We start from the raw sequence: 17,197 nt of genomic DNA on the forward strand, positions 1-17,197 counted from the left end.
TCGCGCGAGCGCGTCGCCGCTCCAAATATACCGAACCGGCGTCAGTTGAGCTCACGCTCTCGGCACGAACGCACATACATACCCACGTGTCGCCCAGCTTTTTGTGATCTTCAATCGGTAGACGACAACGAGCTGACCATGCGGAGAACCAGGAGCTACTGAAGCTGTGCGGAAAATCGGTTGGACAGTGTCGCGACGATTTTGTCCTTCTTCTTCTTCTTCTTCCTCTTATCGGCGCTACCTGCGAGCTCGCGGTTCTTCCGTGTTTTGGCATTTCACTCGTACACTAGCTCGACGGAGAGAAGATCGGCTTGCCGATCGCCGACTGAGCGACGAAGATGGCTGTCAGCGAGGTTGACCGCGACCAGGTGAGTTTATCGTCGCGTGCGCGCGTGATTCTACTGCCGATCCTCTTGCGAAATCGGCCGCGCCGGTTTCGCCAAGTATCCGGCCTTCGTATTTTAGTCTGACGCGCAATGCGGTCGTCAAGGCTGTAGTTCTTTTGTTGCTTCTAGGAGCAGATAACTTTTCTTTCCTCGAGCATGGAAAATCGGTAGTCCAGTCGAGATGGAGCTCCGAAATCTCGATCTCGATCTCGGCCGTATATCAGTAAATGTATACAGATAAACGATGTTGAACACTCGCTTCTCGGATTGCCCCTTTCGATAGTGGGGGATATCACTCCTTTTCTCATACGCTGTGTTTCGAAAACGCTTAGTTTAATTAGCTACTTACTAGTTTTCTTGGCGCGGTCTGTACCTTGACCCCGTACACATACTCGAGTTCGGGTAGCCACACCACTAATCGGAGAATACAGAAAAAGTACAGGGAGATTATATTAACGCCGGGGAATCGAACGAGCTGGCAATCAGTTAATCAAATACCTTATCACAGATCAGGTATACGATAGGCGCACTCGTGAGCCGCGGCATATAAGTAACCTCTGGGTAAAGTACTCGCTTCAAAATCCTCTCAATCGTACGACCCAAAGGATATACGTATCTGACTATAAAAGAGCCAACTATGCGCGGGTAGCAATGACCTACGCGTAACGCAATATCGCCCACTATACATACTCCGACCTCTTACCTGCAGCGCAAACATACGTCTGAATAACGCAGGAGAATGCTTCGCTCGGTGCAGCAGCTGCTGCGCTGTAAATGTTTGCCCTTTCCACAGAGTGGGGGGGGGGGGGGGGGCAATCATACTCTATACTATTGTTACATCGAGGAATTCCTGCGCGAATTTACTCATTATTCTTGCGCTGCGAGTCTCTTGCGGGTTGCTTCTCGTTAAATGCCGATGTAGACGCTTTTCTTTTGCCATTTTCTTCGCAGACATCATGTGAATGAGTTGAGTTTATCGGTTTTTTAAAATCACTGACGTTATTCTGAATCATTTGCAATATTAAGATTACATGTGCCAGTATGAACGGTCGAGTTTTATTTTTAATCGACTGATAGACAGACGGGATTCCCAGCTGGAAATAGTCGTTCAAGTAGTTTCCTGAATGTTTTGTTGCCGCGTATAGCAAGTTTGTCTAAAACAGGAACAGTGTCGCGATAAGTCTAGAATGCTTTCTTTCAAAATTGATATAGCTGTTACACAAATACTCTATCTTGCTTATCATTATGGCGTAGTTAGCTACCCGATGCCTATAGTTTATCAGAAAAAGATCACTTGTTCAGTTTTATCTCAGATTTATAATTAAAATCCTGACTTGGACAGTCTCGTCGCGTAGCTCTGGAAACAATCGCTACACTTAACATTGTTGTATTAATTATGAATTTGTTTTCTTTCAGAAACTGAAATATCCAAAATCAGTATTCTTCATCATCTGCAATGAGTTCTGCGAGAGATTCTCCTACTACGGCATGCGAAGTGAGTGCAATTATAAAGAAACTTTTTTTCTGCCTAAAAATTGGGAAACTCGACTAAAAGCATGTCTCTGCTATCCACAGCTGTCCTGTCGTTCTACTTGGTGGACATTCTCCTGTATACGCAGACTATGGCCACCGTCATCTACCACACCTTCACCATGTTCGCCTATTTCTTCCCACTGCTCGGAGCTATGCTGGCCGACTCGTACCTCGGCAAGTACAGGACGATCCTCTACCTCAGCGTTGTCTACGCCGCAGGACAGCTGCTGCTCGCGGTCAGTTCAGTGCCGCCGCTCGGTCTTCCCGTCAGGTGATTACTTTTGATTACTTTTTTACTCCCTGCATGCAGAATGAAAAGATTTCGAAAATTTGCCTTGGAACTGCTCACTGATTATCTGGGACAGCGATAAGGATTCGAGTCAATGTTGCACTCGAGAAACTTGTTTTCTTAGATTTACGTTATTTGCGATCCGCGTGATTTATTTATTTGGCTATTCGGTTTTAGTGTCAGAGAGGACTGTGTTGTACGCCAATGCTTGTATCGATTATCGATCATTCATATAAATTGTCTTTGCGTTGGTAAATTGCATAGCAGAATTCTTTTTCAAGGCTCTTCATAAGTACATAATTTGCAGTTATCTAATAGACGTAATAATAATTGCAGCTTATATCCTCAGAGGATATCTTTGTTGAGTTATTGTACGAGTAATAGTGCGATTAAATAGTTTATATTGATAGATCACCGACTCTCTGGAAAAATGATTCATTGCTCCAATAATTATGAAATCTGCGATACAACAACAATGAAGAAAGCTCGACGCTTTTCAAAACAATTGGCGCACACACGAATCATGCTCGTAAGAGCAGCTACCGGCATTGTCCCACTTTCGCGGCGTCGCGTCGTTTCTCAAGGTCTTTTCTGCGCGTCGCGTACCGATGATTTCTCCTCGATTTTCATAAATTAAGTGCCCGACTAATTCGTTTTCGGTTTTCCTATTGACCTTCTTTTATCACTTCATTCATTGCGCCGCGATCTTTTCATTCTCTTATGTGGATTGGCCTTTTTCATTAGTACACTTCGTATTACGGCAATCGTGATCGATAAATTAATGTTTTGTTTAAATGCGATTGATGATGTTTTTTCAATTAAATTGGGAATCTATCTAGAAATAGTCCTTATACGCCATAACAAGACGAAAAATTACCGACGCGTAAGAAAACAAATAAAAACGCGCGCAGTTGCGATCGTAGAGCAAATAAAAATGGATAATAAAAGTTATTCAAGCGAGGCCGACAGACATTGTAAAAAATTTTTTCCGTTTGCTTGGCACACGTCAGACTTTACAATAAAAAAAAAAAAAAAAAAAAAAAAACAATTCATTATAAACATCGATCGGTATAAGCATTTCAACAAAAACTAAACGAATTTTGATTTCTCCAGGGAATTCTCGATTCTGGGCCTGCTGATGATAGCCCTGGGCACAGGAGGTATCAAGCCCTGCGTCGCAGCCTTCGGAGGTGACCAGTTCAAGCTGCCACAGCAGGAGCACTACCTAGCGGTCTTCTTCTCGCTCTTCTACTTCTCCATCAACTCTGGCTCGCTAATTTCCACTGCCATCACACCGGTGCTCCGCAAAGAAGTCACCTGCTACGGGATGACCACCTGCTATCCCCTGGCTTTCCTCGTCCCGGCCGTCCTTATGACAGTTTCTATAGGTACAGATATTGTCTCTTGAGAAATTTTCGCTTATGAAATTCGGTTTACGGCTCTTTTATAATTATTCTTGTTGTATTCTCCGTCGGCCGAACGTAATTTAAATTTCACGAAGGCAGTCACTGTTATCAGTTAAAGAAATTGCGTACGTACGTTGCGCATGCATGCATAATTGACAGCTGGATGAGGGGCTTACAGCTCGGCAATAGTCGTAAAATAATAGTCATTAACATTAATTCCTAGCGGCCAGTGTGTTTATGACTCATTTAATATTTTTCCAGTCATATTCTTCGCGGGAAAACGACTGTACAAGATCAGACAGCCCGAAGGCAACGTCGTGGTCAAAGTGGTGCTATGCATTTCCGTGAGTACTTCAATTACATTTGTAATTATTTGACTATTGCTACGGAAAATTTCGGTATTGTAATATTTGCAAGAATTGAGATCGAGAAGTCATATATATCAGACTGAAAAAAATTGTTCGACTCATGCGCAATTTCGAGTAAAAGCGGCGGCGGCATGCGGTGCATCCTTATGTAACTGCCTATAAAGTCTCAGTGCTTCACGTAACCGAATGTGTGCTGTGTCCGTATACGAGTTCGCGCAATCACGGCCCAATCCTCTTGAGCATACGAATATCTTCGTTATCGAATTACGTCAAAAAAATATCTTGCTCTCAGAATTTGTTCTCACTATTGAAGAACGAAAAGAGTCAGCTACAATATCGCATTACGTAACACGCGTCCAATCGCACGGTGGACGTCGTGCTTTCTTCCACAACTTACGTACTTAATAGAGCAAGTTCTTTCCAGAGATTCTCACGATTATCGATGCTTCTCCACAGCACGCAATCGGCCGCAAGATAAAATCAAAGGGCAAGCGCGAACACTGGCTGGACTATTCGGACGACAAGTACGATCGTCATTTGATCGAAGACATCAAGTCCGTCCTGAAAGTCCTCGTGCTCTTCGTACCTCTACCCTTCTTCTGGGCCCTGTTCGACCAACAAGGCTCTCGATGGACCTTCCAGGCGTCTCGAATGGACGGCGAGGTGTTCGGCTATCTCATCAAGCCCGATCAGTTCCAGGTGATCAATCCTCTCTTCATCGTCATCTTCATCCCGGTCTTCCAGTGGGCGATCTACCCCATCCTCGAGAAATTCCTGTACCTCAACACGCCGCTGAGAAAGATGACCGCGGGTGGAATCTTAGCAGGTCTGTCCTTCATTATCTCTGCTATCGTCGAGCTCAATATCGAGGTGAGTTTAATTTGGAGTGGCTTATCTATACGACTCGTAGTTAATTGTCGGTGTCGAGCGAATCGAGTACAATCAGAGGGTGTGTCCACAGTGAATTCATCTGCTATGAATACGAGTTGGTAATGAATATTTTTATTACAGCCGACCTACGCGGTACAACCATCCCAAGGTTTGGCGCAGATAAGGATATTCAATACGATTAACTGCCCAGCTTCTTTGACTCTTGGAAGTTCAACAAACAAAACATCGTACTCTTTGGAAGCTCTGAACATGATCCAGGACTTGTACGTCCCTGTGAATAACAGCTCTACGGTATTGACGCTCGACGCGAAGTATACGGACTGCAAACAATTGCCAGGCGGAACTTTAACTGGTGAGTATCTGTATGAATGCGTCGATTTCGTAGAATCCATGGAATCGTCCCATTAATTAACCTACTTAATTTTCACGCTACAGTATCGGAGAACCTCACGCTTGTGGAAAAAACCGCAACCTCCTGGGCCCTGACGATCGAAGGCCTGAGCCCACCTTTCGCAGATAGCGTTGAGAAATCGGGAACCGGCGACCCATTTGTGCGCGCCTTGATCTACAAGACGACGTCAAAGATCAACTCGACCATCAATTTTAACGGCGAAAAAGAGAATCAAATCAACATCACCAAAAAGCTCCAATTCACCGAGTTCGACAAAATCAATCACAACCCGTACAACATAACGCTCGACGGAAAACCCGTTGAGGATAACGTGTTCTTCAGATTCGGTGGTGTTTACAACATCATCGGATACGCTTCCGACACAGATGCAGCTGCCAAAACTGTGACTCTAGCCGATCCAAACTCTGTGCACATGTTCTGGCTGATGCCGCAATATGTGGTGATCACCATGGGAGAGATCATGTTCTCAATCACGGGACTGGAGTTTGCCTTCACCCAGGCGCCGGTTACAATGAAGTCGTTGCTGCAGGCCAGCTGGTTGTTGTCTGTGGCGTTTGGAAACTTGATTGTGGTTATCATTGCTGAGGCGGCGTTCTTCGATCGACAGGTACGTTGATTTTTCTATGACTAATATTCAAGGTCATCATACGCTTAAACAATAATACATTTCCACGTCTGCATTTTATAATTCATTAATTTTCGAGTAATAAGTATAACTGGTTGACCTATTAATTATTTAGATTCACAATTGCATCACATTAAACTGCGGCTGTCGTTATTTCCAGGTGTTTGAATTTTTCCTGTTTGCCGGATTGATGTTCGTCGACATGATCATTTTCGCGATAATGGCCAGGTGCTATAAGTACGTCGAACCGGTGTCAAACAACGAATCAGTCGAGGACATACACCTACAGACCAAGAACGGCATCGGCAACGAGAACTACTCTGAGGATCTATAAGGAAACGCATAACATTACCATCATGAAAAAGAGTACTTTGAGTACTCAATAAGACTGTAAATTTTAGCCAAATACTTACTGGGCCAACATTTTGCTAGAATTTGTTGTTACGAAAATTTCTGGGGTTTGACTCCGATTTAAGGTGGGTTTACGTGGAGTTTGTAAATTTAGAATGAAAGATTATTTGTGCAATATTAAAATATTTTTACAAACTCCATTTAAAAACTTCGAGATTAAAATACACGTATCGATCGTTTTTTACACATGGAAAATGATCAACGATACCGATGCATTTTTCCACTGTGAAAATGTAACACTTTGTACATATCTATTCTTATGTTTTTTCTCGTTGACGATGATTTTATTTGTGCGCACACGTTGACGCAGCGTGTAAAACGGATGTCTGAATATTGTTTTAATCGCGCCGAGTTTTATTGTCTCGTTGCTGCAGATGAGCGAAGCCACATGCGTACAATATGAGTTGAGCGGGTAGCAACTCAATGCGATTCTAGCTCGTTCGTACAGCGATGCAATTTAGACCTGTCACTGAACGCTTAAGTGATGATTAATTTCTCTTCGGTCCCTGTGCTCGTAGTGAAACTTGGCAAAAAGAACATTTTGACAGCTAAACGAGACGATCCACGCTTAGCGGTACGTTGCGTGCGTTTTTTTTTTACGAAACAGTGTTTGTACGAAGCTCGTTAATTTTTGTACAAGATGTTTTCTTTTATCGAATGATCACATTACAATGTTTGTATGACTGATCTTTTTTAGTTTTTTACAGTGCAAATTAACAACGACAGTTAGCAGCAGTTCTTACGTACGCTAATTATACGAAACAACTCTTACCTGTGCATAAGAGTAAATAAATACGCCTACAAGAAACAAACGGCTGAACAAAGATAAGCACGTTATCGTGCAGTCGTTTGTTCATCTCACACAACAAATCAAACGTGGTACTACACTTGCTATTTAAAAACAAAAAATTACTCAATCAGGATCTATATTTCAATTTTATTGACACTTTTTCTTTGGCGCAAAAAATATCGACAAACTTCGGTCTTGCATTTTTCATTTTTTTTTCACCTATTAATAATGAATTAGAAAAGTGCGTTTAAAATCCGCGTTCGCACAAAAGTAACACATTTTGACGTATCCACAACGACGAATTAATTATTTTTATATCACGAGGACTTATGCGTACTGCAAAACTACACAGCTGACAATGTAACTGGCAGAGGGTTTGTGTATGTGAGTTCTTATTACAGACCGATTTTCCATTTGTCACACTTCCAGACTCCTCCGCCGCCTCATCACTTCTGTATCATTCGCACTCATTCATAAAGGTTTATTACCTAGTCTGTGATAAGCGTTATTACCAATACTATTATCGCACAACATGAGTCGTTGAAAACTATGGATGCCTTTCTTGTTGAATTCGAATAAATATTATACAATATCTTGTTGAACAAAAAATAAATAAAACATTAAAGATACAAATAATTTCAATGGCTGTTTACTTCTTATCGTTTGAGCATCCTAATCTACTCAATTCGTACAACAATCACTTTTGATAAAAAAAAAATGTATGTTACTTCAAATCTCAAAACTAGTAATCTTACGAATTTTGTACAGGCTCGTATATAATAATCATCGCGTAGAATTTTACGCTAAATTGAACATATCTATATTTATACATCACTATTCTTTGGTCAATCATCCGTACTTTGCACGAATTTCGCATTCTCGGCTACTGCATTACATCGTACGTTAAATTCTAGACCGGAGAATTTTTCGAATCACACAGTTATGCAATTATAACAATTACTCAGACTGAAGAGAGGCGTAAAGGGTATCGCGTATAATAGATAAAATGACGATCATCAAAGCAGAAGTATCAGCAGGTACGTAAATGCGCGAGTCGTCCCGATGCTCTGGTTTCTTTTCCCTCCACGGTGATATCGGACGAGTCCCTTTTACGTAGTTACACACTATATTTTAGTTTATAGTTACTTTAGGAAAAAAGCGGCTCTCTTTCTCTCTTTCTGTGAGGCAGGAAATCGGTTAAAATCACAGTTGTGGGACTCGCATTTCTCGGCCACCTCGAGCAAGTCTAGGATCGAGGAAGAACGATTTTTTAAATATTATATATATATATATATATATATATATATATATATATATATATATATATAATGTATATATAGAAAAGTTTCTGTGCGCCTGCCATCCTCACGAATCAGTCACTTCTCACCGGAGAATCGGACACCGTTTGCAACATCACTTGTCCGGATCTCTCTCATGTAAATGTGCTTATCTCAGTGTCTCTCGAGCGAGTCGCGCGGAAAAAGGCTTGTCGCGAGAGCAGCCGAGTCACGGCAGCTAGTTAGCTATTGGGCGGCTCGGGACTCGATGAGACTTTCGTCCGAGGCGGAGACCTCCTAATCTCCGGCTCGTCATCCTCGTCGTCCGCCACCTGCTCATCATCGGTCGGTGACGACATTGGAGGTGGCGAATGTTTCTGAGTCTGCGAAGGTGTTGGTAGCGGTGCTGATGTCGATGATGGTTGTGCCGGAGGGGGAGTCGGCGGTGACGTTGGCGAGGGTTTGTTGCTCGACGATACTTCCAAACTGTCTAGGCTGTTTACCTAGAAATTACATTTTATCGTTAGTTTCATGCGCCACTGTTTCTAATAAACGCTTGATACGAATATTCACTGAATGGGCAATACTTATTAGTCATTTTCAAATGAATGACCCTATTTATCAATTCAAATTTGGCACTGGTTCGTTCCGAAGTTTTAATAGTCGAATCTAGTTTTGCTCCAGAGCAGTATGCAGCGATCACAACCAGTATATAATGTTCGCGTTTCAAAACACGCATGAATATTCATGGAACGAAAAGCGAATAACAATATTCACATAATCAGAGTCCACGTGTAATCCAGCAGGCAGCGCGCATCGAAAATCCAATCTCGCGATTGAAAATTGAATAAACCCGCAAACCCGGAGGACAAGCGTTTGCTTGAAACTTTAATTCCAATAACGGCGATCCCCATCCCCAAAAATTCAGCGCTATCGCGAAACTTTGTTTGCCGGCCGTAAAGCCCCGGCAGCCGTAAACTCACCCCATCTTCGTCGGGTGGCTCCTTGCCGGCCATTAATCTGGACTGGCCCTTGCCAGCAACGAGATCCCGCGAGCAGATCTTGCGCTCCTCCTTGGACGACGGTGGCGGTGGCGGCGGCTCCGGACTCACGAGGGTCCGGCTGCTATTACTGTCCGGCACCGAGTTGCCGTCGCTTACCAGCAGCGAATTGTTCGAGTCCGAGCTCGCCTCGATGTCCTTTGAGGAGGAGTGTTTGCCACCGCTGTTGGAGGAGGCCTTGCCGCCGCCGCCGCCGCCGCCGCTGGCCGGGTTCGAGGACTTTGGATTGTTCTGGTTCTTGTGCTCGGCTGCCTCGGCGTTGCTTATGTTGTCCTGCTTTTTCCACTTGGTGCGCCGGTTTTGGAACCAGATTTTCACCTGTTGAGATTAACGTTCATTTTAGTTGATGTATATTTCACGAGGATCGATAGGGCTTATTGGAATGTTTCTTTGTATTTATTCACGACGTGAACCGTGTGGAAATTTTATGGACAAAGAAAACGATAAATACGCGCTTGAAAAAACGCGAAAGAAAAGCACGATTCTTTTTAATCGCGCACTCGTTTTAAAATTTTACTCTCAATGTAAATGTGTCGATGTTAATACAGCTGCATAACGTTTTGAAAGAGGAAAAACGAATGACATGAATGCCAGGTTATGGTAAGGGGATTTGTGACATATTTACTTGAAAAGCGAACGAGGCGCGAATTGAAAATTGTTACAATCCATTAATTATACTGGTCGTCTTTGTGCTCCGTACTTTACAGAGCTGCGGTGCAAAAACGCGATACTGTTTTATTTTTCAACCCCTCGTGCCTGGTGTATACGTATGTATACACAAACGCATTGTACAAAGTTACCAATTAAATTAATTTGCGCAACGTTTACAGACAGCTACGAAATCGATACGCCCGCAGTTACTTTCGGAAAAACGACGCGAAGATTTATTTTTATAAATTCCATGCAAAAAAGCTTGACTCTCGTATAAAGCCTTTGTCAGTTAGAAATTGCCGGTTATTCATAACGAAATTGAATGGGTAATAAAATCGCGCTGAATATAAACCATTACTCGTATGAAATTCGGATGAGCCGTGCGCGCCCGAATTAATTTCGACATCGCGCGCGCGGAAAAAAAGCGAAAAATCAACCTCTATATCGGGCACGCCGCGCGCAACAACTACGAGCGAAAACAATCGCTCGAGCCATTAATTAAAAAACGGGCATCGCAAACACTTTTAACCGCCGGGAAATCGAAACGCGCGCTCGCACACATAAATGCGGGGGCGGACTACATCGTATAGCTATAGCGAGATGTAGGCTTATAGGAGTAGTAGTAGTAGTAGTAGTAGTAGTCAGAGATCGCGAGCTGCAGAGAGAGGAGTCGAGGATAGTGGAGAGTCGCGCATCAGAGGATGGAACAGATTACGCGCACATGCCACAATAATAAGCACAAAGCGCGACAGGCCGGCTGCTGGCAATTGTCTCTGATTGCCACTAATGGTTCTGATAGCCGCTGATATCCCAGTGGCGGCTCGAGTCGCGCGCGGCGTGGCCACTTGTGCCGCCTCGCTCTCCTTATAAACCAATTGCCACCTCTCGCCTGTAACCAGCTATAGATATGTAGACGAGCGAGGCGTATATAGCTACACATCCGTCATCGAGCGCGTGTGCGTAATATACGCTGCTGCTGCTCTTTCTTGCAGCGCTCAGCGCGCAACGAAGACACTCGAGGGATGGAGCAACAGCAGCGCCGGCCAAACATTATGTTAATTAGCGACGGCACTGGAGGAGAGCCGAACACGGGAATGGCGTGGCGCTGATGCTGCCCACCCGGCTATATATAACGGGGCTGAGAGTAGCCCTTGCCCGTTATACTATACGTATATATGTATATGTGCGCGCTGGATGATGGGATGCAGGAGCATTATGCCGCCGCCGGCGCGTCACTGCAATACTACTACTACTACTGCTCTCTCTCTCTCTCTCGCTCTCTCTCTCTCTCTCTCTCTCTCTCTCTCTCTCTCTCTCTCTCTCTCTCTTTCTCTCTCTCTGTATAGTTACTCGAATTTTGCGGATTCGGTGATTGCTGGCCTGTGTCGCTGCCGCTGCTGCTGCTGCTGCTGCTGCTGTGATGATGATGATGTTGCGAGCGCGCGCATTGTTGCGAGATTGAAATTATGCGCGTATGGGGCTTTTTTACGTCGGCGAATTTTCGGTCGGCGGTAATTCGAGTAATTTGAGCTAGTTTGCATATCGGCCGATGATTTACAGTTTTGCCATTTCGCTTGGCACGTATAATTTCGGCGAGTAGCTCAAATACATTACGCTTAATTGTCTGATAACGAGTTGCTCTGTGCGCGCATACAACTTGAAAATTGAAATATTCGCGAGACTATTTCTGAATTACTGGAGATAGTTATACTCTTCCCATATCGTCGCCTCCTGAATCACTTTCATCGCCAATTAGGAGAGCCACTTTTAAAATTGAAGAGGTGTAAGAAGTATCCACAATCGTGATTAACCTGTGTCTCGGTGACGTTGAGGAGCTTGGCCATGTCGGCTCGCTCCGAGGAGCTCAGGTACTTCTTCACCTCGAACTGTTTCTCGAGCTCGAAGATCTGCCGGCCGGTGAAGGTGGTTCGCGCCTTCTTCTTCTTCCTCTCGGCCGACTCCGCGTCTTCGGCCACGTCCGCCGCAGCGGCGGCAGTCCTCGCGTCGCTCGCCAGCTTCAGGGCAGCTGGAAGCGACGAGGCTGACGTCGGCTCCTTCGGGGGTGCGGCTGACGTGGGTGCGGGACTCGCCAGGTCGACCCGCTTTCGTTTGCTGCTCCCGCCGCTGCTTCCCGACGAAGACTTTGCGCTGCTGGTTTCTGAAACGAGTGAGAAGTCGGTTATTGTTATTTTTTAATTTTCTGCTAATTTTCAATCGGGAAAAACAGTCGAGCTCGAAGATAATATGCCGTAGAAAAGCAGTTAGGGTAGAAGCATAATGGATTCGAATAAAATAAACGCCGGCCGCTTGGAACTGGCCATATTTTTTACCGGAGGACGTCGCGCATTCATCGGTTATTGCACGCATCAATTTCCAAAGCGTTTTCTCTATACAGGCTGTACACACAAAGCACGGCACGACTGCTATGGCTGGAGTATATACGCTATTTAAAGCCTATTTCCACGTATTAATATTATAAGGCGCGCGGCCTTAATTCGACGATTGATTTCCTCTAATTAAATTAGCGCGCGATATCGTAGCACTGATTTTTATATATAAACACGAGGCGATTGTGGCATATAGATGCAGGTGCGGTGTTTCCGATAAACTGCGCCTCAAGGACGCTGACGCTCTCTAATATCGATGCGCATTATCGGTGATATGTTGCTCGCGCGATGTGTATAACGTAATTCACCCCGAGACAGAGGGAGAGAGGGGCAAAGAGTGATGGGAAACACCGCGGCGAGATGGGCAATGAGAATAAAAATTGATGGCTTATATTCGTCAAACTGCGAGAGGGTGTGATGACTGCAGCTTTTTGGCGCAGCAGCGCGTTTGATTCAATTTTGAGCCTGTATTTATGTATTATCTGGATGACGGATAACCGAGTTTCGGTGCGTGGGTGTAATGGAGTAAGTGGGACGTCTTAGATTCTCAGCGGTACTCGACTGTCGATAAAAGTGAAAGCGGCGATCAGAGCCCGCGCTTGTAATCCGAAACCTAATGAAAACCCCCATGAAAAATTCTCACACCCCCGGCACCGCAGTTAAGCCCGTAGTAAGTATATACATATGCAAGTACAGGAGTATAGCAAGACTAAGACCATCCCTCTCCGCACCTCCGAGCCATTTCCATAATACCCTCGACTATACAGAGCGAGCGCGCGCAGCTCGGCGTCGGCATCCGCGGCGCTGCTCTTTTCCCAAGTGTTCCGCCAGACACACTCGCTCAGCCGTCCTCCCTCCGCAGGGGCAACAGCGTAAATGTATACATATACGTATACGTATATAGGATATACAGAGCGACTATATAGAGAGGCCGGGCACGCGCGCGCGCGCGCAAGCTTGCGCGAGCGAGTGGAGCTTTATTAGCCTGTAACATCGGCTTTGTTCCGGAGAAGTGGTCAAACAGCGTACCTGGAGCGAACCTAACGACCCCTCCATCCGACAGTGAGGGAGAGAGAGAGAGAAGCGTGTATACACTCGCACACATACACACAAGCGAGAGGGGAGGCAGGGCCTGCGCTGCAGCTCGTCGGGTTATCGATTATCCGCCGCATCACCGCAGCGGCAGTTCACGCTAATTAGCACGAGGGTCACATTAATAGGATCAAATCACGGGGACGTTCACCTTTGTTTCGGCCGCTCGACTATTTTGCGCGACTCTCGCTCGCGAGTCCTCCACACACACGCACACACGCGCGCACACGCGCACACACGCGCACACACACGCACGCATAAGCGATACATCGCAGATCATATGCGAGTTGCGGCGCGCCATTCGCGAAACATGTTTGCGCCGGCGCGAGGCTAAGCGAGGGGCTGCGTATATGGGAGCCGGGAAAAATGAACGAGAGACTAGCCATCCATCAGGTCGATTCGATTCCGGAGTATTACAGCTTCGTCTCGCTTCGTACGCATCATTGCGGTCGCGCTTATGTTTGCGCTGCAGATTGGCCAGATGCGCTGCTATACTCGCTCGGATGCGCGGGGGGAAGGAAAAATCCGCCGGATAAACGAGCGCATAATTGATGAGCCCGAGGGGCTGTACTTATTGCACAGCTATATAGCTTTCTTCTACTACTCTCTTTTCGCTTATGCGCGTATACGGCGAGTTATTTTTAGGAATTTTAGGCGTATATGGACGTACCTCGGCTAATACCGCTGTGGGTCGCTGAGGAATTCGAGCGATGCGTAGATTGTTATTCGACGGCGGCGCGTATCGGGTACATCTACCGCCGACCAAGGGATCAACGGTGTAAATGGACGTCGACATTTTTTCACTCGATTGTGTACAACGACCACGATCGCAGGCTTGCCATATTAAAGCGTATATACTTCTGACTACTACCGAGTACGCAAAATATTCATTTGTTAACGCTGGTAAATAACTTTCACATGCGCGATCGCATCGCGAGGAATAAACGGAATGCCTATGACGTTAAGCTCTCCGCGCGCGCAGTTATGCAATTCGATAACAATAACCCGTCGGCCCCATTAGCATCGACATACATGCCCGGCAAGCAATAATTAATCACACGGGCTGCGCCTATACAGCTATATTATGCCCGCATACCAATCAGCCCGATCGCAATAAGGCGCGTAACGCACACCGTAACGCATCATCGGCCTCTATAAACGCGACAATACATACGGAGGAAAATCTCATCGAACGGGAGAAGAGAAGACGCGACGACTTGCGGAATTACAAATTTACGTTATTTTGTCGGCTGAATTTTTTCGCGCAGGTGCAGCGGGAAAATCGCGCGCTAAAACAATATATGCGCACCGGAGCAGCCGGCGCGACGCGCAGTCAATTTATTCCAATTGGAGAATCGCCGGCGCGTGCCCGCGGGCCTCCGACATGTGCTTTCCACTCGCTTCCATCCTCCCTCTCTTTTGCTGTATATCCGGTTTGCATGCGCATGCTTCCAGCCGTACATATTTTATTGTGTATCTGTGTATGCGTTTTCGACGGGTTTATACCACGTACACGTGGTCGTAGTTTTTTTTACCGATCACGAATTTGGCGAATACGTTTCGGTCAATTTCAGCGAGAATCGGGGAAAATTAAAAAATTCATCGCCTCGATTCTCATCGGTGCATCGCGCGGAAATGAAATCAGCTCACTCCCCGAGCGCGCGCGCGTAAAAAGTTCAAAACGCCATTACCCATTAATTCCTCGCCCTTTTTTTTATTCAACGCTGCAGGAGTTATATCATTAATGCGTCGCTAATGGCCAAACGAGCGCGTTAATTTTTCACTCGGAATTCATCGAACCGCCGCGCTTCGTCGGAATTCATACGCAGCGCGCGCGCGCGAGTGGAGATCGATGAGACAAACGAGGAATATTTAAAGCTCGAAATCCGGGCTATGAAGCGGCGGGTAATTGCCAAAGCTATACCGCCGCGTTAACTGCCGATATATGCTGGGATAGCGAGTAAAAATAAAGAGAGCCTACATCCACGCTGTACGTAGAGTCGAAATCTCGCGTCCGGTCGTCGTTTCACTCAGCGGCGATCAAAAGCTTATACACAGTTCGCGGAGAAGACGGGGCAGTCGAGTAGAGAGAGGCTCTTCTCTAAGCCGATGGCGTCGCGCGCGCAAGTGAGAGAGAGAGAGAGAGAGAGAGAGAGAGAGAGAGAGAGCTCTATAAATAGACATCAAACAAAATAAGCGTAGCTTACGCGAAGAAGCTCTATCTCTCTCTCCCTCTCCATTCGAATGATTATTTAGCAAATACTCGGCGACTTTGCATCCCGCCGGCCCGCTTATAAAGTGTCGCCGGGCGCGTAAACGCTCGCTCTGCCTCTCTGGCGAGCGCGCGAGAAAGAGATATTATACATCCCGGAGCTGAGCGTGTAGCCCGAGAGGAAGAAGACGACTACGGCGTCGGCGGCTGCGGCAATTTATCATCGCTATTCAGTGTCATTAAGCCGAGAGACGTTGAACCTGCGCAAAAGTGCTTGCCACCGCCGCCGCTGCTGCTCCCGGCCAACTGCTCGCTTGGGGAGGCTAATTATAACCGGCGGCTGCTGAAGGTGGCGCGAGCGAGCAAGCGTATACATTACTCGGCTGAACAAATTACCTCGTTGCTTCGCTCGCTGAGAGAGAGAGAGAGAGAGGGAGAGAGACTCGCTGGTGATAATTACCGATCCTGCGCGCGCCACACTCCGCTGCGCCGCGCTTCTTTACTCTTTACATCAGAGATGTGCGTAGCCTTTTTTCCTTATCGCGGCTCGACGCTTTTCGAATTGTTATATAGATGTGCACGCGAGGGTGTGGAGTAACTGCCTTAATTAGCGGTCGCGGTCGCGCGCGGATGTGAATGTGGGCCGGAGGTTAACCTCTTTACGCGGAAATTTCCGATCGGCTCGCGCGCTGCCATCGCTGCTATCTGCGCCCCCGCATTAGTGCGCAATGCGTGTGCGCGGACATATGCCGAGAATTTCGGGGAGAGAGAGATTAGTTGCCGGAGGGGGGATATGCTGCTGAATAAAATAAAACTATACGCGCACTGCGACGCGAAGCTGTTATTCCGATATACAGCTTTTGGCACGTGTTTCAAAGGCGCACGAAGAAAAAATCGATACATAGCGTGCCGTTTTCCAGCGCTCGGTTTTTAATGAAAAAAATTGCGACTCCGCTGCAGAACACACGTATACTACTACCGTTAAAGGAAAATTAAGAGAATTCGTCCAGGATAATTCGGAAACATAGTCGCGCTCACGATAAAATTTTAATATACACACCGACAGTCGGCATCGTGCTTTTTAATCCTCTCAAATGGCCCGATTAACGCACGCTCCAGGCCCGCGCCGCGCGGTATCAGCGCTCCGGGGAAAAGTGGCCTGACTTCGTTAGCGCTTTGTGCTCCCGCGTGAGAGCGCGAATATTCCCGGGAATCGCGGGCCGGCGAATTTCACATACCGGCGCTTTAACTCACCTGCCGCGCATAATGAATCTTTTATGAAATTCGTGTACATACGCGCCCAGCTTTTTAAACGGTCCTCGAGAGAGAGTGAGAGAGAGAGAGAGAGAGAGAGAGAGAGAGAGAGAGAGAGAGAGAGAGCTAACCGATTAAAAAATTAACTCGCG

General features: G+C 46.2%; 2 protein-coding genes across 4 annotated transcripts in view; one reads left to right on the forward strand and one right to left on the reverse strand.

The window, feature by feature from the left end:
- On the forward strand, nt 1-7,744 carry LOC100119964 (peptide transporter family 1). The gene is made up of 9 exons (XM_001603602.6): nt 1-368; nt 1,803-1,881; nt 1,962-2,190; nt 3,322-3,596; nt 3,876-3,958; nt 4,439-4,852; nt 4,994-5,225; nt 5,309-5,892; nt 6,071-7,744. The coding sequence occupies exons 1-9, from the start codon at nt 339-341 to the stop codon at nt 6,242-6,244; spliced, it is 2,100 nt and encodes a 699-aa protein (XP_001603652.2). The 5' UTR covers nt 1-338; the 3' UTR covers nt 6,245-7,744.
- Nucleotides 7,239-17,197, reverse strand: part of LOC100679869 (motor neuron and pancreas homeobox protein 1) — a 23,993-nt gene continuing 14,034 nt past the window's right edge. For all 3 annotated transcript variants that reach the window (XM_031927810.1, XM_016990048.2, XM_016990046.2), the window contains exons 5-7: nt 11,912-12,258; nt 9,372-9,767; nt 7,239-8,891 (exon numbers count right to left, since the gene is read on the reverse strand). In XM_031927810.1, the coding sequence (XP_031783670.1) occupies nt 8,631-8,891; nt 9,372-9,767; nt 11,912-12,258 (1,004 nt within the window). In that variant the 3' untranslated portion in view covers nt 7,239-8,630. The remainder of the gene's footprint in view (nt 8,892-9,371; nt 9,768-11,911; nt 12,259-17,197) is intronic.

This window comes from Nasonia vitripennis, chromosome 1 (assembly GCF_009193385.2).
Source record: "Nasonia vitripennis strain AsymCx chromosome 1, Nvit_psr_1.1, whole genome shotgun sequence".
NCBI classification, from domain to species: domain Eukaryota; kingdom Metazoa; phylum Arthropoda; class Insecta; order Hymenoptera; family Pteromalidae; genus Nasonia; species Nasonia vitripennis.

What these genes read in the sequence shown, in the direction of transcription:
- LOC100119964 (XM_001603602.6), top strand. Translation starts at nt 339, where the DNA reads ATGGCTGTCAGCGAGGTTGACCGCGACCAG. An exon ending in AAGTGGTGCTATGCATTTCC is followed by an intron (nt 3,959 to 4,438) that starts GTGAGTACTTCA and finishes GCTTCTCCACAG; the next exon opens with CACGCAATCGGCCGCAAGAT. An exon ending in GCCAGGCGGAACTTTAACTG is followed by an intron (nt 5,226 to 5,308) that starts GTGAGTATCTGT and finishes TTCACGCTACAG; the next exon opens with TATCGGAGAACCTCACGCTT.